Source organism: Stenella coeruleoalba, assembly GCF_951394435.1.
Source record: "Stenella coeruleoalba genome assembly, chromosome: 10".
NCBI lineage: Eukaryota > Metazoa > Chordata > Mammalia > Artiodactyla > Delphinidae > Stenella > Stenella coeruleoalba.
In genome coordinates, this window is record NC_137156.1 from 28,104,191 (window position 1) to 28,125,408 (window position 21,218).

Here is a 21,218-nt window from a genome sequence, read left to right on the forward strand (position 1 = left end):
TCCCCACACCAGATTCCTTCTAGCCTTGTTTACTCCCCATCCTTTATTAAAGAAAAATCCTTTCCTGCTGGACCGTTGAGATCCCGCAGATCTTCCAGTTGGGGGGTTCTCCCTACCGCAATAGGCCCCCTTCCCTTCCTGACCCCTTTGAATGACCCCTTTGAACGAAACTTCTCCTTAACTAAGCCCAGATTAGTTTTTTTTTTTTTTTTTTTTTTGTGGTACGCGGGCCTCATGGCTCACGGGCCCAGCCGCTCCGCGGCACGTGGGATCTTCCCAGACCGGGGCACGAACCCGTGTCCCCTGCATGGGCAGGCGGACTCTCAACCACTGCGCCACCAGGGAAGCCCAACCCAGTTTAACACATGTTTAGTCTCCAATACTGTTCTTTTCACCTCTCTGAAAGGAAATTGTTAACCTTGTTTATATGGAAAATTAAGTTCAGTTCACAGACATGTTCAAAACACTTGACTGTAGATGGTGATGGATGTTAACTAGGTTTATTGTGGTGCTCATTTCACAATACAGACGACTATTCAATCATTATATTGTACACCTGAAACCAAGATAATGTTTTATGGTTTTTGTTTTTAATGGTGGGAGTATGGTTTATTAAGCTGTGCCTTAGTACGGGCACTGGGGCTTGCCCATGGTCCTCTTAATGTACAAGGCCCGGACATTCTGCCAGTTTGTCTTGAGCAATGACACCAGGAAGTTGACAACTAAGTGGATGTTGAACACAAGCTCATCGCGTGTCATCTTCAGGTGGCCAACAGCCACTGCCAGACACAGCACCTTCTTCACATGGAACTTGATTGTGGACTTCACTTCATCAACTTTGGCCACCATGTTCTCATTGTGGGTCAGCAAGGAAGGGAACTTGTCGGCCTTATTCAGGCCTGGGCCCAGGATTCGTGGGATCTGCTTAATCAGAGACTCTGAAGAGAAGAAGGCATCATCCTTCTTGGCCAGCTTCTTGACCAGTTGCTTATTCTTGTTGACTTTCTTCAGTGCCTCGATGTCTATACGCGGAATATTCACAGCCTTCGTCACATCACTACGTTGCTGGTCCCCCAGAACACATACGGAGAACTTGGGACGGGAGTGGATTTAAGCCGGACGGTGCCTGAGAGGCATTTGTCCTTCTGAGGGTCATAGTTCTTCAGGCAGATCTGAAGCTACACCGTCTCCAAAAACTTCCAGCACTCGAGCTGGTTCCCCTGCAGCACTTCCCGCACCACCTCGTAGAGGGAGTCGCCGGAGACTTTGCTGTTCATGGTGCCTCGCGCTGCGATAACCGGAAAAGAGCAATATAATGCTATTTGTCAATTATATCTCAGTGAAAAACAAAACAGAAACATGCTTGACTATACTTTACAAAAATGGTTGGAATACATATAAAATGTCAAGTTCACTTCCCAAGGAAGCCATATACTAAAGATAAAACATGACGTGGCAAATACCCAAACATCAGTTGACTGCCAGATCCACTATCAGCAGCTCCTTCCCGGAAATTCGAAACCTCAACTTCGAAGAAAGTGGCTCTGATGTGATCTTTATGTGGGTGTCTTCACGGAGGGCTTCAGCATCCCTGGTTTTTGCAAATGAAGCTTATCATGCTCACACCTGTTTCTGAGGGTCAGGGGGCCGGGCAGATACTAGCGTCACCCCCTGGGATCTTGCCAACGTTCTTTGTCCACCTGATCCTACGGACATGCACCTGCTTTTTTTTTATCAATAATAAGATTTTAAAACACTTATTTCCACGCTCCCAAAATCACTCACCTGTTTCCAACGGGAAATGAGCCCTAAAAAGAAAGGAGATAAAGAGTTCTAAAGGGCAGATAGGAAGAGGTTTTGAGGACTGAAAACCCCAATTGGTTTCATCACTTTCTGGATCAAAAAACCCTCACTGGCTGGGGCTTCCCTGGTGGCGCAGTGGTTGAGAGTCTGCCTGCCAATGCAGGCGACACGGGTTCGTGCCCCGGTCCGGGAAGATCCCACATGCCGCGGAGCGGCTGGGCCCGTGAGCCATGGCCGCTGAGCCTGTGCGTGCGGAGCCTGTGCTCCGCAACGGGAGAGGCCACAACAGTGAGAGGCCTGCATACCGCAAAACAACAACAACAACAAAAACCCCCTCACTGGCTCTTTATTGCATTTAATAATGAAACACAGGATCTTCAGTTGGACCGCAGGTCTGGAACATTCCTGCAGTCTCATCCCCACTCCCACCCCTGACTCACCTGCTCCTAACTCACCCCATGGCAGCCACACTGACCTCTGACAGCTCCTACAGACGCCAAGCTCTGTCCCTCCTTGGGGGCTCAGCACACGCAGTTCCTCCACCAGGAATGCTCTCCCCTCCCGCTTTGGACTGGGTAAATACCATCATCCTTCAGGTCATATTCTTTTCCATTCCTGGGGTTTGCCTTATCTCTTCTTGTCTAAATTAAATCTTTGTCATTTTGTCTTCATCATCACACTTAACACAATTTGTCTATTTGTTCATTCATTTCAAAGGTGCCGAGGCTGAGAAACTCTAATCTGCTGAAAGAATGTCATGCGTAGTTCTTTTTCCAAGGATTCTTTTGAAAAACGTTTTTCCTCCCTTAATCTAAGTTTCAGAAATAGTTGTATTTCTGCCGACCAACTGTTTTGGCTTAGTCTTAGGCACAAACACAGTGAATTGAGTAAATGCTCAATTTCCATTTTGCTATTAGAGAAAGCTCAGAGTTAAATTTGTTACTTACCTGCAGTACCGTAAATATTCATAACTCTATTTTGTTTTAGCCTTATTTCTGGCTCTATTTTATACCTTTATCATTAACTTGCCTTTGTATTTCTTGCTGTTCCTAACATGTAGTATGTTATTATTTGTCTAAGTTTCTGAAAGCTGTATTAAATCTTATTTTTGAAGAATCTAGGGGTATACATGAATTAATGCATAAAATAAAATACCATATTTCTAGTCAAGGACTCACTAAAAAATAAGTACATAAAAAGAATTGCTGTATAGCCAGGAAATGAGCATTAATCTCTCAGGTCTAGGACTAGAAATTAATATGAATCTTAAAGAAACAAGACCAACGAAAACAAAAAGTTGAATAGGATTTAAAGTTCCAGGGCTGAAATTATTCAGAATCTTCTATTAAATGTTTAGCATATGACCTGCATATACTAAGTTCTCAATAAATATTTGTTGAATGAATAAATAGATGAATAAATTTGATTAGTTGCCATTCTGATAATGACTGTAAGAGGATTTTATAAGAAAAATTTCTCGGTTCAAGAAAGTCTTTGTTATTCACTATGATCTGTTGCTGATAATTAGAATTTTAGCTTGACCAATTTGTAAAGAAATGTGGAATTCCCAAAGTTACTGTTATTTGTTCTAGGAGTTATATGTCCATGTAACAATTAAATACATGCTTTCATACAGGGTAGCAGGCGTTAGAGGGAGAGCTTATATACAGTATGCTCTGAGCATAATACTGTTCTAAGGCAGTCACAGGCAATCTTCTCCAAAACGCTTTCAATAAAACCATGATAACAGTCTTCTGTCTCAAAGCCTTTATAATGGCTTTATAACCTCTAGGATAAAAGACTATAATTTTCAATGGAATTCTGTCATTCATTAAGAAAACAGAATTTATCTTCCACTGTAAATGGAAGTTAACTAATTAGAGAAAACATTTAGGAAGCCAGAAAGAAAAGGCAGCTTCTCCATACCCTCTCCATTACCCCAGAAAAAAGAAAACATCTTAACTGCTAGTAAATAGGCTTTAAAGAGATAATTAGGATAATGAGGAACAATAAGTATTTATACCCATTTCAGTGCTGTTTGAGGATATGATACTTTGTACCAAGAAGGCTTTGCTGTCCATGAGACAATAAGTTGTCAGTTTTATTTTGCATTGCTCTTTTATTCAAAATCTTGGTTTTAGCAACATGCTTACGGGGTTTATACATTGGAGACTGAATATGACAATGACTTTCTGTGTTAATGCAGGAGATATTTTGCACCTATCACTTTTCTTTCTGGCACTGTGAATCTGAAAACACTTCTGGGGCTCCCAGTAATTTATGATGGTCTCTTTTCTTAGAAAGAACCTTACATATTTTCTCTATAGACCTTGGACAAGTCCTTGAATTTGCCTCATTTGCCCATCATTCGTGTCTTACCAGTCATATGCCAGGTAGGCGCTGGGCTAGTTGCTGAGAGTACAATAATAGGCAAGATATATGGATTCCCACTTCAAAACCTAATGATGTTTAATACTAACAATTCCAATATTTGCAATAATATTAGCAGCTAACATCATTTGGGCCCTTAGTATGTCTCAGGCTCAGTTATTGTTTTACATGGACATTTTCATTTAACCCTTATAACAACCTAATGATGTGAATACTTTAATTATCCTCATGTTACAGTTATGGAAACTGGGGATTATCTGTCTGATAGGAAAGATAATTGAGCAAATTATTGTTAAAAAGTCTTTAATAAGTGACATGATAGGGATAAATGATGGTATGAGGGCACAAAGGAGAGAAAAGCAACCTGGTTTAGGGAATCAGAAAAGGCCTCTGTGGTAGGACCAATTCTAAAGATGAACTCCCATGATTTCCCACCCTAATCCCCGGGGACTCTGAATATAATGTGATATCACATTCATAAGCATATTAACTTGGGTGATCAAGGAATTTTTCAGAAGTAATTAATGCCACTAATCAGCTGAAGCTGAGTTAATCAAAAGGAAGATCACCTGGGTGGGCACCATCTAATCCTGTGAGCCCTTTGAAAGCAGTTTTCTCCGGCTGGTAGCTGAAGGAAAAGTCAGAGAGATACTTGTGATTTGATGTTCTGTCACTGGCTTTGAACATGGAGGGAGGCATGTGATAAAGACTTGAGAGCAGACCCTGGGAGCTCGGAGTGACCCCTGGATGACAGCCAGCAAAGAGATGGGGACCTTAGTGTACTACAACCACAAGGAAATGAATTTGGCCAACCATCTGAACGAGCTTGGGAGTGGATTCTTCCCATCCTGGCTGCTTTCTTGAATTCAGCCTTCTGAGAGTCTAAGCGGAGAATCCAGTTAAGCCTGGCTGGCTTGTGATCTATAGAAATGTGCACAAATAAATGGATGCTGTTTTAAGCCACTAAGTTTGTGGCAAAATGTTATGTAGCAATAGAAAACTCATAAAAGTTGCACCAAATTAGTGAATTCAAAGTTGATACCCCAAAGATAAACAGGAGCCGGCTTGTGAAGGAGCTTAGGTAGAACATAAGGTTTCAAGCTAAGAGAACTAATGAGCTAAACCTTAGATCATGGAGAGTTTCAGGAATTTATAAAAGGCTTGTGTGGCTGGACCATGGAGTGTGTATGTGGTTGGGAGGAGGAGGGAATGTGATGGGGGAAACAGAGATACTAGATAAAGCTGGAGGAGGCTGGAGAAGAGTGCAAACACCAGGTCAGAAGGATGTTGTAAATCTTCTAGAAGAGTTTGACTTTATTGTAAGGGCAACAGTAAGCCATGAAGTGTTTTATTTGTGATGTGCAAATCAGATTTGCTTTTCAGAATGATTTTCTGTGGTGTGGAGAATGGAATAAAAATGAGCAAGGCCAGAGGCTAGAAAAACAGTGGAGATATGGATTTGGAATTCATCAGTACTGTGTTAGGGTAGGCTAACAAATAGACCCTCCTACCCTCCACACCCACCGCCAATTTCAGTGGTTTAATGTAGTAGAAGTTTAGCTTGGAGAAATGTGCACTTCTCTTCCATATGGTCATTCAGGGATCCAGGTACTTTCCATCTTGTGTTTCTGGCAACTCTAAGACAGTGGTTCTTATCTAGGAGTGATTTTCTCCCCCTGGAGACATGTAACAATGTCTGGAGACAATTTTGATTGTCACAATTAGGAGAGATGTTACTGGCATCTAGTACATAGAAGCCAAGGATCTGTTAAACATCCTATAACACACAGGACAGCCCCTCACAATGAAGGTCCAGTAGAGCCAAGGTTGAGAATTCTTGCCCTAGGGCCTCATTGTCATCTCATGCAGCAGGAAGAAGAGGACATAACATGAAGGAAAGTAAGGACAGGGCTGGTTTTTATTGGTAAAATCTGGACATGGCAAATATCACTTCTATTCCTCCAATGGAGAGAACTTAATCATATAGCTACAAACAGCAGGAAATGCTGAGAAATTTAATCTAGGTTAGAGGTTAGCAAACTACAGGAATGCGTGCTCCAATCCATCCCAATGCCTATTTTTGTAAATAAAGATTTATTGGAACAGTCATGGGCATTTGCTTACATATTGTCTATGGCTACTTTCATGCTACAATGGCAGAGTAGTTGCAACAGAGATCATATGGCCTGCGTAGCCTAGAATATTTACTATCTGGCCCCTTACAGAGAAAGTTTGCCAACCCTCGGCATAGGTATACACCCAGGACAAATGCCCAATGGACTTTCATCAGATGGCTATTGGTCTTTGCCACAAGAAAAGACATGATAGTTGAAATTATACAAGAAGATATTGCCCAGGGAGAATGGGTGTGGTAGGAAGATAAATGATACTAATATTTACGCATACAGTTAGCTTTTTTTTTTTTTTTTTTGGTACGCGGGCCTCTCGCTGTTGTGGCCTCTCCCGTTGCGGAGCACAGGCTCCGGACACGCAGGCCCAGCGGTCATGGCTCACAGGCCCAGCCACTCCGCAGCATGTGGGATCTTCCCAGACCGGGGCACGAACCCGTGTCCCCTGCATCGGCAGGCAGACTCTCAACCACTGCGCCACCAGGGAAGCCCTACTTATTTTTATTTTTTTCTGCCTTTTATGGGGGGTTATTTCAAATTTTCTTAAGTGTCTTGGTCCTTTTGAATCCTCTGCGATGCACATGGGAAGTAGCTGAAATACAGTTTTTAAAAGTAGTAGGTATGAATGCCTTTGTGTCAATTTGGATATAAGAGAAATGTCACTTTATTTTATATATATTTGAGCCTTCATTTTAAACGTGGCAGAAATTTTATCTCAGTCCATTCAGGGTCCTCTTGGTTTGCATCTGTGTCCCAGAACTGGGTGGAGAAGGTTTATGTACCACCAAACTGTGTGGGGGACCATGTGGCCTGGATCGCCATCTGTGGACGCTGGCAGCTGCAGAGATGCCCACCTTTCTGTATTGCCTTTCTGAAACTATCTTTCTCATAACCCTTTGCCAGCAAGCTTCTAATTAGGTTCTGACAATGGGAGATACTGCTCAGAATTCGAAGGAAGAGGAGACAGAAAGATGCTCCAGGTATTTCCGATTCCTGTCCCCAACCCTCCAGCAGAATAGGAAGGTTATGGCTCTAGCCTCCAGCTTCTTTGCAATCCCAGCATTAGCCAAACTCTACCCCCTCAGAGGTACCACCAGCATTAATCTCAGACATTCAAGCAACAACTGTGGGGAGGGGGATGTCCTCTTCCAAGCTCCCAGATTCAGGTAACCTCACCTCTTTCCTTTTGTTCTCTCATCTATAGGGTGGTCACTACTTTTTCAAATTACTAGTATTTGGGTGATTCAGTGTCTCATTTTCTCCTCTTTCAACTTTCTAACACCTGTTTCACCTGTTATCTTTATTAAATCCTCTCTCTTTGAAATCCCTAAAAAGGTTTTTGTCCTCCTGACTGGACTCCAAGTGGTACATCTGAATATCCCATCTGGTCTTTGATTGACATGTGTGTCATGTTCCTCCTGTGTGTACGTGGGTCCAACCTGCATTGCCTGCTCGCTACCTGGGTTGCTTCTGGGTGGGCCTGAAATATCCTTTTTTTTTGCTGTATCTCTATGGGTTGCAGGAATAGCTGTTTCTTTGTTTTCTGCTCCCACACACATCATCCTGGTCTCTCCAGGCCATGTTGAGAGAATCTCCTTTGGAGAAACCCTGTGAGGTTGTCTGAGAATCATCTGCCTAGACACACCCCACATAGACAGCACCTCTGCTTCTGCATGATGCTGGGTGGTCTTCCTCCCTGGACCTTCCTCTGGGGTGAAGACGTGGTTCCCTCTATCACTAGATGCACCCCCAGGATGTGGCCCCTTCTCAGAGAGATGCAACGATAGCTACCCTTTCTTCAATTCTTCTTTAATCCTCTCCTTCTTTCACCAAACTGGGAACTGTTTTATGGGCTCCAATGTGTCTGTGTCTGTGTCTCCGTGTGTGTGTGTGTGTGTGTGTGTGTGTGTGTGTGTGTGTGTGTGTGTGTGTGTGTGTGTGTGTGTGTGTCTCTGCGGAGGAAGGAAAAAGGTCCGGACTGATATCCTTTTAAACCTCAAGTCCTCCTTAAGGCCTAGGATTTTGAAACTGAAAACTTGTATAAAAGTTCAATTCCTTTGTTGCCTGCATTCCCTTGGGTCAAGTTCCTTCCCTGAGGCAGTCTGGACAAAATGTTAGGTGCCCTCGAAAATGGAGCAGAGGTATAGGAATAACCAGAAATATAAATGGCATTGGTTAGTTTTCAAAATCACATCCTGCCCCAAATATTTTTAATTCGCCCAGAACCGTAAAGTCTCCTCTTCCTGGTTTCCACCTTTCCCTTCCCTTCCACCTTTACAACCCCTCCTTTGATTTCTCCCTCTCCCCTCTCCTCCCCTCAGTTCCCAGGACCTGGGTCTGGTTTGTGTTGGGACAACTCGCGCACATTTACATCAGGGCACTTACCATATTATAATGGCTGGGATCTTCATAGGAGACTGCGAGAAACTCATAAGAAAAATGCTTTATTCCTCGCTTTATCTTCAGTCTCTAAGACAGAGCCTGACATATAGGAAGGATTCAACAAACTGAGGAGAAACTGATATCTAGATAAAAACTATGGTTTGTCCCAACTCTAAGTATTAATGACAATAGCTAACACTCACATAGCACTAACCATGCCCCTATTCTGCTCTTAGCAATTTATATATATTAACTCTGATTCTGACAGTAGTTCTGTGAGTAGGTATCTATTATTATCCTTATTTTACAGATGGGGAAATGGAGACCCAGAGAGGTTCAGCAATGTGCCCAAGGCCACACAGAAGCAAACGAAAGATCCATGATTTGAACCCAGGTTATTTGGCTTTAGAGTCTACGCTCTTAGTCACTATGTCAGGCCACCTCTCATATATTGACTTGGCCTATGTAGGGAGATGGCATATTCATTGTGTAAAGGATGCTGATACATTTTAAAAATTGCACTGGTTGGGCTTCCCTGGTGGCGCAGTGGTTGAGAGTCCGCCTGCCGATGCAGGGGACACGGGTTCATGCCCCGGTCTGGGAAGATCCCACATGCCGCGGAGTGGCTGGGCCCGTGAGCCATGGCCACTGAGCCTGCGCGTCCGGAGCCTGTGCTCCGCAACGCGGAGAGGCCACAACAGTGAGAGGTCCGCATACTGCAAAAAAAAAAAAAAAAAAAAAAAAAAATTGCACTGGTCAAAAATGCCTCCAAAGAAGCCCAAAAGGAAGAAAATATAGGGTAATGAAATTTGAATGAAATTCAATGAAAATATAGGATAATTCATTGATACATTTACTTTAAAAGCGCCAGGTGACAAAAGTCAAATTCTTATCACTGTCACACTAGGGTCAGGATGCTCATAGGTGCTAGAGGGTCATGTTCTGTCTTAGACAGTGAAGAAAACACACCCTCAAAGAAGGGAAAGGAAAAAGGAACTGCAAAGCCAGAAAGAATTACCCATTTTTAAAGCATCTGAAAAGAAGGGTGCAGCAGAATAGACTAGGCATCTTCCCAGGAATCTGATCTTTCCAGAGAAGAAGATACAGAATAATTCAGTTTTCCTTTATTTTTCGAGAACCACCAAACTTAAGTCAAATGGTAACTCTAGTGAAACAGCCATAGAAGTGGCATTTAAATTGGTTATTGAAACAGCCTTAAAATGAACATTTCTTTTTATAGGAGTTTGACTCAATTTCTCCTAAGTTTAAGTACATTAATTTTGAGTAAGTATGAGAGGTTTGGACAAATTGTCTTGGCCAGTGGTAGTTAATCTGGAAAGCTTTTTCATTGCTTTATTATTGACTGTAACACTGAAAATCAGATTTTGGTGACCTACCTTCCTTAACTATAAACTATGATACTGATAACAATTATAACTTTACTTTTGTTGAAATTATGATACTTACCTACTTGTTTTTATCGTTTTATATTAAATGCATCTAGTTGCAACTAATGTGATAAAGTGGAAATATTTCCCTGTTCATTAAAATGTGTTATCCATGAATTACCATGGAAGAAGCCAGCCAGATTGAAGCAATGGGTATCAAAAAAAAAAAAAAAAATCAAAAGTAAAAAGTCCTTTGGCCCACTTTGGACAAAGAACACACACACATTCATTTACTCATTTATTTAAAAAGTGTTGAGTACCTTATATACAAGGCAAAAGTAGGTATGTTAACAATGTCTATTAAATATGATAATAAATAATTACTCTAAACATGACCAGTCCATTAATTCACTTATGTCCTAATGGCTGGTTAAGTTAAATGATGGGTGCTGTCCATTTAAGGCTCTGAAGACACCCAAAATCCTGGTAAATAATATGCACTGTAGTTATAGTTATACTTCTGTTTCCAAGGCTAATAAATAATAACACCCCATTGAGGTGTTAAGAACCCCAACTAGTCACAACTATGGGTTGAGAAGTAAGCTGGTACTATAAGCCAGATCTAATTTTTTATCTGATTATGGGTAAACATTTGACATGGTATATAACTACATTAAGTACTTAGCAGATATGCATATGAAAATGCCATATTAAATACATATGTATTGTTAAAAGGAATAAAAGTCAATGTGGAAATTTCATTAAGGAAATATTAGTAGCCCACATTATGTGTATATAGCTTTCCTACTACTTATTAAACTGAAATATTCATTTTTGTTTCACATGTATATTTTACAGTATGAGAATTTTCATGTAAATGGAAACAATTTATTTTGTGATGAAATTTGGAACTGCAGCAGAATCTCAGCTTTATTCTATTTTATTTCAAAAAAATTTAAAGCCATGAATAACGGTAAAATTTAAAAAATGGAACTAGATAAACTCATGAAGTCACAATTCATTACTTTTACATTTTCTTTATTTTAAATTCTTCTACTGTGTAACTATAAAACCCCTTTATTATAGAATTCCTTACTAGTGTGTTTTGTTAACTGAATTTAGTCTAGAAAATTTAGATATTCATTGATTATGTTCCTCTTTTCTGTATAAGATTGAAGATAAAAGTCGAATGATTTTAAGAATTATTGTTAGGTAAAAATATTTTCTGTGATCTCTTGATGAAAATTCTTAAGCAATTTTCTCTCAATTAAAAAAATAACAATATTCCTCATCGGGTTATAATGTGGCAGAGACATTCTGAAAGTAATTGATATATGTTAACGAGAGGAGAATATTTTCATGCTAAACGATGTCTGGAGTCCACATATTTTTTAAATGATTTTTTTCATAGACGATGACCTACATCTTTATTTGCTTAGAACTTTGAAAACTGTTAACAGTAGAAAGGTTAATACAATGTGGTACCAGTCAGGTTTCTTGACACATTCAAGTTTTAATGGTCTGAACTTTCATTCAATTAGCCCTTGGCCTTTGCAGCCAGGAACCTCTTGTTTTCAGTATTATAACTACAGGACAATAAAGCTTAAGAACAAGCTATGAAAAAAGGAAGCATCTTAAAAGCAAAAGCCTTCTCTGATCATTGTTTTTGTTTTCTTTATTGAACACAGACCTGAATGCTTCTGTGCCTCTAACGGTTTAGAACACAGCTATCGGGCAGGTTGCAGAATCACAAAAGTAGAAAAAGAATAACGGCTGTCATTTTAACCATACAATCATTGGCCGCTAACACTTTGAGGGGCCTCCACTAGTTCCCTGGGCTCCTCTTCTGTCTCTGAGGGGCAGGGCTTCCTGGAAAGATCGCTGTTCCTATTCCCTTGCTTTTCCAGGCACGACAATACCACAGCTTTCCGTCAGGACCCCAAGTGGCAAAGCTACCCTTTCCTATATCCAGCCTGCCCTGACCCAGTATATGCAGTCTGTTTCCTTGAACAGTTAGGTTGGGGAAGTGAGGAGAATGGATAGGAGAGGTCATCTTTTTTCTCTTCAATATTCTGCTGAGTCTCTTCTTTAAAAAATGGACCTAGGGTGGGGTGGAATAGTCACACAAAGAGGGGACAGAGTTTTCTGGAATTTTTAAATACCACCAAGGCACTGGTAGTTAAGTGGGTTAGCGGTGACCGAAATTTTTAAATTGCTGTCAATTCACAGGACAGAGATTCATGACTGCCCTTTTCAGTTCCCAGAGCATTTATTGATGGATTGATTGCCAGATTGGTCTATTTAATGGAAAGAGGCACTGTTTTGTTATAGGGGATTAAGTCAAGAAAGACTGGCGCTGTATGCGCTGGTGGTGGAGTCCAGTTTGGTCATGCTTTCTGATCCCTAACTACAGAGTTGGATAAGAAAGTGCAACAGTTAGATGTGAAAAAGCATGTGCTGCCTCTCCAAAGTCCAGAAGTGCTTAAAAACTGTGATGTATATAATTCGGAACAATAAATTACGTGCACAAAAGGAGTTTATCATAACATAAAATTAAAAAGTGACAATTTCATCACACAGTTACACTGCTCTTTTCCTTTTTTTTTGTCTTTTTTTTTTTTTTGGTTTTGTCCTTTTTTGTTTCATTTCCACTTTTGTTTTTATGGAGGGTTGGGGGAGGGCAGAGATTTGGTCCACTGAAGATTAATCACCCTCAATGATATATATATTAGAAAAAATATCAGCAGCAAGACTCTCTGGAAATAGATTCTGTTTGATGTAGCTAGTCTGTCTTTTCTGTTTTGCCCTCTTTCACAGCAGCCTCTGAAGTTTTCCGCAGGGGGGCTTTCTCCGAGGTGCCATGTCCTTGGCCAGAATCCGCCGCTCCGCCATTTTTGTGAGTAGTGTGTTTTTCCAAGTAGTTTAGCATTTCACTGAGGACTGTTTGGAAAGTGCTTAGGGCTGCGCATATTGCTGGGGTCCCAAAGCCATGAGTGATCAAACTGGAAATGAGAAGCGGTAGGAAAAAGAGATGAGCAATTTGCAGTATGATACGGGGCAACAGATCCCCCCATTTAATCCAGAACAGTCCATTAAACAGGCATTTATTGTGATCTGAAACGGCGCCAAGCATTGTGGAAGGTAGACGCAAGTCAATGTATTGCTCTGAACAATAAGAAATTCAGGGACTATCTGGAAGAAAACGTCACTGATAGACTTGATAGGCACTAATAATTAGCAGCTCTGAGTGTTTAACGCACGACTTGACTCTGAGTCTCGATCTCATTAAGAAAGCCAGAAAATACAACTTTCTATTGTGTGGGAATCATCTCGTTTTTAAGAATGGCACGTATGCTTATATAAGCATATATCACACGAGAAGAGATCAAAATTGGCTGAGTGTGCCTGGGGTTTAGCTGCTCCTCTAACTTCATTCTTCTCTTCTTCAAGGTTATGGAGTTCTATCTGGGCACAAGGCCATCCCGCTGGAGACAACATTCCCAAGCTTTCCTTGCCGCTAAGTTTAGACACAGAGCTAATCCTTCCACTATAGACCACAGAGGAAGTGATGTTTGCAATTCCCACCTGCTTAAAAGGAAAGGGTGTGCCTTCTATTTCCTCTCAAAATAGCTATGGAGCTGTGCAGCTGAGGACAAAACAAGACGGCAGGAACCTACTCACCTCCAGTCTCCTAAATGAGAGAAAAATAAAATTCTATCTAATGCAAGCCACTCTTTTTGGGGGTTTCCGCAGCTGACTAATTCATTAATAATCATAACTAGTGAGCCAGCATAGGGAGGGGTGGAGCAACTTCAGCGTCGGTAGCCCTTCCAACCACAACAAATAGCATCTCTAGCTGAACAAATACATAAGTGTAGATTCATTCTTTCTGTGAACAAAACCCACCCAGATGGTTCATTTGCGTCCATTGTTTCTGAAGTGACACTGCCAGGTTCTCCCCATAACTCATATCTTGTAAAATATAGAAAAACACGACTGACATATATCATGCATATATTATATCTATCTATAAATAGCATGGCATATATACTGTATATTCAATATATGAAGCCATTAATTGCTTACAAGCCCTAGGTTGTTCAGTTATTGTGATATTAGCAGTTTTTAAAATTAATTAATTAATTAATTTTTATTTATTTATTTTGGCTGCGTTGAGTCTTTGTTGCTGCGTGCGGGCTTTCTCTAGCTGTGGCAAGCAGGGGCTACTCTTTGTTGCGGTGCATGGGCTTCTCATTGTGGTGGCTTCTCTTGCTGTGGATCACGGGCTCTAGGCAAGCAGGCTTCAGTAGTTGTGGCACTTGGGTTCTAGGGGGAGTGGGCTCAGTAGTTGTGGCGCACAGGCTTAGTTGCTCCGCAGCATGTGGGATCTTCCCGGACCAGGGATCAAACCCGTGTTCCCTGCATTGGCAGGCAGATTCTTGACCACTGCGCCACCAGGAAAGTCCCATTAGCAGTCTTAAAATCAAATAGTACCATCCTTCACAATCTGTTAACTAGCTAATTATCCTTCTTAGGGTATGTAATCTTTTTTTTTTTTTTTTTGCGGTACGCAGGCCTCTCACTGTTGTGGCCTATCCCGTTGCGGAGCACAGGCTCCGCACGCGCAGGCTCAGCGGCCATGGCTCACGGGCCCAGCCGCTCCGCGGCATGTGGGATCTTCCCGGACCGGGGCACGAACCTGCGTCCCCTGCATTGGCAGGCAGACTCTCAACCATTGCGCCACCAGGGAAGCCCAGGGTATGTAATCTTTAGGGGCAAAAATTACAAGATCTTAAAATATTGCAGATGAGGGCTTTAGGATCTCCGGCAGCCTATTGATATGCCTCAGTGGTGATAATAGCAACATTAGCACATGGAGTTGTTGCTCTGTTAATATGCACATAAGACTCAAGACGATGCCAGACTTTTCGGAAGTGCTCCAATAAATGGTAGCTATCGTTGGCTGTGGAACGTTCACGCTGAGAGTAAACTTTTCTGCATGTCCTTTATACTTTATAGGTTGCCACCATCTTTCATCCAGACATTTTACAAAGCCTGCCCTATGCCTAAGTCATAATTAACATATGTTAAAAAGAAAAAAAGATTTCAGTCTCCAATTATTTAGAAAACAAGACTGGTCAATGTTTTGCCAACTAGGTATACCAAAGTTTGTAACAGAAGGCATCATCATAGGTCAAAGCATATGCATACGTTGCATTGCTGAGCAGGAAAACTGACTTCAGCTCTATGTCTCCAATGATACAAGTAGAGGGGAATCCAAATGTTTTAGGACTTAATCAGGGAGGAAGGACATAAATGGAATTAACTGAAGTGCTAGAAGAACTAATCATGGTGGCACCTGCAAAAAAGAACCAAATGAAGCCATCTATTAGTGTCTAGATGCTTGGCCCTGGGCAAAACCTGCCTCTTTTCCCTTGTTTTACTCCTGTTCAGGGCTCCTCGTACCATTAGATAATTTGTTTTTCCTCTCTATTGCCGTGTTCTCTCAGTTGTGACTCCCCTTTTCATCTAGGCTGAATATAGAGAATTTAGTTCCACTTGGGTACACATTAAGGTTAATAGCCAATATTTGAGTCCTGACCACATGCCAGGCCCTGTTCTGCTTTATTCTGTACCCTCTCACAAAATCCTGTCAACAACTGTAAGAAGTATTATTATTTCCATTTTACAGGTGAAGAAACTGATATCCGGAAATGTTAAATAATCTGCCTGAGAAATTCCGTACTGCCTCTGTGCTTATCTATGTTCCTCTCAGGCTGTGGGTGCGTTTTACACCTTCTCTGAGAAATTGCATTCTGTTGGCAGTTTTAGCTCAGCTTCTCTAACTTAACTTTGTTCTATGGGCAGACTTGTAGACCTGGAAGATCATTCCTACTCACTTTCCTGTCTAAGACCAGGGTTCTAAAAGGCCAGATACAAAGTAGATGTGTCTGTATAAATGTTTTACTTTTCCATGTTGAGAAGAGTGGTTGCCATAATGAAAAATTCTCAGGCTGGCATCCCTTCTTGACTGATGGCCTTCCTTCCTTCTGAAATATGTACCTGGTCTTTAGTAAACTGCACTGTCACCTTTGCACTGGATTGAGACCTCCTTGCACAGAGTTCTTCACACTGCCTTCAACCTTGGGCACTGTGTGATTTGTGGGAAGTTATGTAGCCTTGTAAGACGACAACAGTCTGACGAAAACATCTGCAAGTTTCTTTCCAGCACTAAGCTTCAATTCACTGGTATAATGCTTAGGGCACACTTCTTAAAACCAAGGACATGACAGAAGGTTATAGATGTTGAAAAAGCACTTATCTCAACAGATAAGTCTCAAACTGTGAAAACAGTCAACATAAGAAAAGTAAGGACTTGGGCTTCCCTGGTGGCGCAGTGGTTGAGAGTCCGCCTGCCGATGCAGGGGACACGGGTTTGTGCCCCGGTCCGGGAAGATCCCACATGCCGCGGAGCGGCTGGGCCCGTGAGCCATGGCCGCTGAGCCTGCGCGTCCGGAGCCTGTGCTCCGCAACGGGAGAGGCCACAACAGTGAGAGGCCCGCGTACCGCCAAAAAAAAAAAAAAAAAAAAAAAAAAAAAAAAAGTAAGGACTCGAAGTGTTATCATTCTGCATAAAAGACATTATGTAAATGTTGTTAATGTCCTTGATTTCACATTACCTGCACATCAAAATTATGCATGGAACACTACATAGGATGATGCTAAAAGCAAGGTATAGCCTCTGTTCTAGCAGTTTTCGGTAAGGTTTACGAATCTAAATAATTAATCTAATATTATATGAGAACAGCACAGAACAAAATGTGAAATCACAGAATGATTAAAAGAATTTCTGGGAACGTCATGTTTTTCTTTTAGCCCCAGCCATTCCAGAAAAATAGGTATATATCTCATTCACAGTGACATACAAAAAGGAGAAAAGGGATAATGCAGAGTCTACAGAAAAATAAGAGAAAAACAGAAAGAAGAGGCTGATTTTCAGTCCTAGACAGAAAATAAACTAAGGTCATCTATCTGTAAGGTAACACACTATAGTCAAATCTCTAAAATCTTTGATAAGGTCATTTTTTTGCCCTTAGAAAATATCTTTTAGCCACAGATTTAATCTTTAAGTTATATTTGGCATTGGCATCTATTTTCATCAGATTAATATCAGAGAGCATTTCACAAGTAAATATTACCTGGGCTAAACAGCAGCCGTGATGGTTTGAAGTAGGTTGTCAAAATATAGAAGTCCTTCTAAATTTAACTTCATCTAAAAGTTTGTCCTCAAGTAGACAAGCTAGAGAGACAATCAGCATTGTTCTAGGTGTATCATCTTCATGCCACGTTTAAAACATTTTGCTGAACAGTGGCAGACAATACAAATGTTGTATCATATTTCTTAGTGTATTTGCATTTTCCAGCTCTCCTTCCTTCACCCTTTGTAATCATATGTTCTATTATTTTATTTTTGAAAGGCTTATCTCTTCTCTATCCTCAAACCTACGATGGTCATTCCTGCTTGTGTACCTTTGTTTGTCCTCCCTCTTTTTTTTTTTCAGCCAATCTAAAAATCACTCAACCTTCAAAGTATCTTGGATGATATTGGAAAAAAAGGAGTTAGTTTCCTGTTCCCTTGATTAAGATATTGAAAAAGATGTGCTCCTGCCAAAGGATAGAAACTTGCCAAAGTGATGAGAAAACTTAAATAGAATTCTGAGGAGAAAGGAGTAACATTCCCCACCAAAAGTGTAAAACTAGAGCCCAGAGAAGACAATGGGAAGAAAATAAGTGAGGGCAAGATCTCATCATCAAAGTGGGAGCTATATGCAGCCATGTCACTTAGAGCATAAGTGATCATCGAAGTATCCTAGATTTTAACATAGTGGCAAATAAGAGGTTATATGTATCTCCAACAATCTGTGGCTTGAGTTCTTACCATAAACTGGTAATCAAAAGTAAGAGTCTTGGACTTCCCTGGTGGTGCAAAGGTTAAGAATCCGCCTGCCAATGCAGGCGACACGGGTTTGATCCCTGGTCTGGGAAGATCCCACATGCCACGGAGCAACTAAGCCCGTGCACCACAACTACTGAGCCCGCGCACCCTAGAGCCCAAGTGCCACAACTACTGAGCCCGCGTGCTACAACTACTGAAGCCCGTGTGTCTGGAGCCCATGATCCACAACAAGAGAAGCCACCGCAGTGAGAAGCCGGCACACCACATCAAAGACCAACCCCCACTCGCCACAACTAGAGAAAAGCCCACGCGCAGCAACGAAGACCCAACACAGGCAAAAGTAAAATATAAATAAATGAAATTAATTTTAAAAGAAAGTTAGAGTCTAATCTTAAGAAAAGAAAAATACGAAGGGTTGTTACAAAATGAAACCAAACCACCAGGCAACAGCAACAACTAAAACAAACAGGACTGAGGTAGAGCGCTCCTACTGTCAACCTACACTCTACCTGACATCGTCTGCTGCCAGCATCTGGGCATTTATCATTTCCAGGAGGCAGCAGCCTTGAGGATGAAGAGGTGGGACTCCCGTGTATGGAATAATTGACTTAGCAAAGACTAACGTTTCCTCGGTTTCATTCAGGAGACTGTTGCCCAGGCCTATAGGATTTAGTTTGAAGTTCTGTTCCAAGAATGAGGAAGAGGAACAATGCAGAGAGAGGCCTGGGGGAGAGAGTGCTACGTTAGCAAGTGAAAGATTCAATGGTAATTAAGAAACTTCGCTTTTTTTTCAAAGAGTTTAATTTTTAAAACTGGCAATGGTATTAATGGAACTGCAACTTTTTTTTTCAAGTATAGGAAACTCCTATTTCAGGATAAAGAAAACAGAGGCATGTGTTTCTGAGACACTTGAGTGGTTAGGTAACCTTTGAAAACTCATGGAAAATGGGGAGGAAGTAGTGAAATGGAACAGAGTAACGTGCCTTAATAATTAAAGCAGGAGAAAAGAGACAGATTTTAGAAATTCTAGGTTATTAAATTACATTTAATTAGTCCTTAACGAATTTCTTAAAATGGGATATATTAAAAAATCAGGTATACCGACTTTAAATTTACATACGATAATATTAGCCCTTTTAGGTATATAGTTCGTTGAATTTTGACAAACCCATACAGTTGTGTAATGACCACCATTACCCAAAACATTTTCTCGTGATCCCTTTCGGTCAATGCACTTTCCCCACCCCCAGATCTTGGGAATCAGTGTTCTAATTTCTATCTCTATAGTTTTTACTTTTTCCCCCGAATGTCGTATAAACTGAATCATGAAGTCTATAGACTTTTATGACGGTCTGTTTTCACTTTGCCTAATAATTTTGAGATTCATCCATGTTTTGGTGTTTATCAATAGATTATTTCTTTTTATTGCTGGTAGGTATTCCATTGAATGGGATTATTGCAATTTGTTCATGTAATGGGTTATTACTAACTTAAGGGCTAATATTTAAGAAATAGAAGTGATCGCTGAAATGCTGCATGGCTTCAGTAATAATTGAGTTAACAAGGGCTAAAGGGTCCTCAGTTTCCAGTGGAGTGCTGCAAGACTTTCCCATTAATCCCACTCTCCTCCCCATCTTAATTGACAACGTGATTGACAGCGTCATGGATTTGTAACTTAATGGCTGGTATTAAAACAGAGAGAAAAATTCCTGCACTGGTTAGCAGAACCAAAGTGCTGAAATACCTTCACGTGGTAAAAAGCTTAGTTGGTGGGCTAAATCAATGATGTGAAATTTAGGAAAGATTAAGGAAAACATATCTGTTTGCAGTATGTTGAGAGAGGGAGAGAGTTGACTCAAGCAATTCTTAGGGAAAAGGCACACCAAATCAGTAAGTCTAAACCATAAAGGGAGGATCAAAATGTGAGCTTCAGATCATAGCTCTTCAGGCTTAGAACTCCATTTACCTTGAACTATTCTCTCTCTGTCTAAGCAGATTCCAGCTCATTGATTTAATTTTCCTACTTCACCCTGAGGAGCAGGGTTCTGACAGACACCTGCTGAGAAAATCCAGACTGTTGAAGTTTACGCACCTGATGTTCTAGAAAATGTAACTTATATTTAACAGTCATCTTCTTAATTTTATTCGTGGTTTTAAAAACTCCTATTTTGCTAGACTTCCTAATTAACATTCTTCAGAGCATCTTTCTTCCACATAAACCATCTCTTCAAATTGCCTGTTTGCTGGATCCAGAGGTGAAGCTCTACTTTTGACTTTCCCCCTAAGTGTTAAAGTGTGTTCACATTTCAGCAGCTGGAGAGATACCACAGGGTAGAACCACCCTTTCTAGGGAGACGGTGTTTGTTTGAGTGTGCGTGCACATGTACATGTTGTTGACTTAACACTGTTTTTATTAACCTGAATACGTCCTATAGATATAGATTTTAACTTTTTAGAGGAAAATATACTGCAACAGTTCAAAATGTATTCTCTATCAGTGGGATTAAAAATGAAGAAATTGAGACAGAAATGAAACAGGCAATAGAGGATGGTAGAAAAGAGATTGCTATTTGAAAAAGAATAAATTATAATCCTTTCTCCTTTTTCCCTGTGTAATTTTGCTAATACGGTGTTATTAACAACCCATCTTTAACTCCAACAGTATTTATACTTACAAACTATTTGACATTAATGATGAGGAATTATAATAGAAATTTCACAAACTCCCTGTGACCTCTGGCTAAATTAATTTCTTTTGCTTGTGGACAAGGCCTTACGTATTTATCTTTAGACGCTCCAAAGCTTCAGTGCTTATATAGGTTAATATAGGATTCTGAATGAACATATACCAGAGGAACAAGAGCTGCTTAACTTTCCTTAATCTAAGTAAATATGGTTTACATTTCACCAGCTCTCTTGTCCGCTAGAGACAGGGTACAAAGCTGTTTCCATATTACTCTAATTGTCCTTTGGAAATGTTTTATCATTACTTTAATTGATTTGTCTAAACGAATTCAAATTAAACCACTCAGGCAATTTTCTAAAACATAGCCTAAAGCAAATTCCTATGGAATCTTCCCCTGAATTCTTCCTATCTTGGCAAGAGTTGGGCCTGGCACATGAAAAGATGCTCAACATTGCTAATTATTAGAGCAATTCAAATCAAAA

At 40.7% G+C, this 21,218-nt stretch overlaps 1 protein-coding gene across 1 annotated transcript in view; it reads right to left on the reverse strand.

Moving 5' to 3' along the window:
• Positions 1-624: 624 nt before the first annotated feature.
• Positions 625-21,218, reverse strand: part of TFAP2D (transcription factor AP-2 delta) — a gene marked incomplete at its 3' end in the record, with an annotated part of 66,098 nt that continues 45,504 nt past the window's right edge. Inside the window, 4 exon segments of the mRNA XM_079934835.1 lie at positions 625-1,100; positions 1,103-1,178; positions 1,182-1,288; positions 1,786-1,808. Of these exon segments, the coding sequence (XP_079790961.1) occupies positions 625-1,100; positions 1,103-1,178; positions 1,182-1,288; positions 1,786-1,808 (682 nt within the window).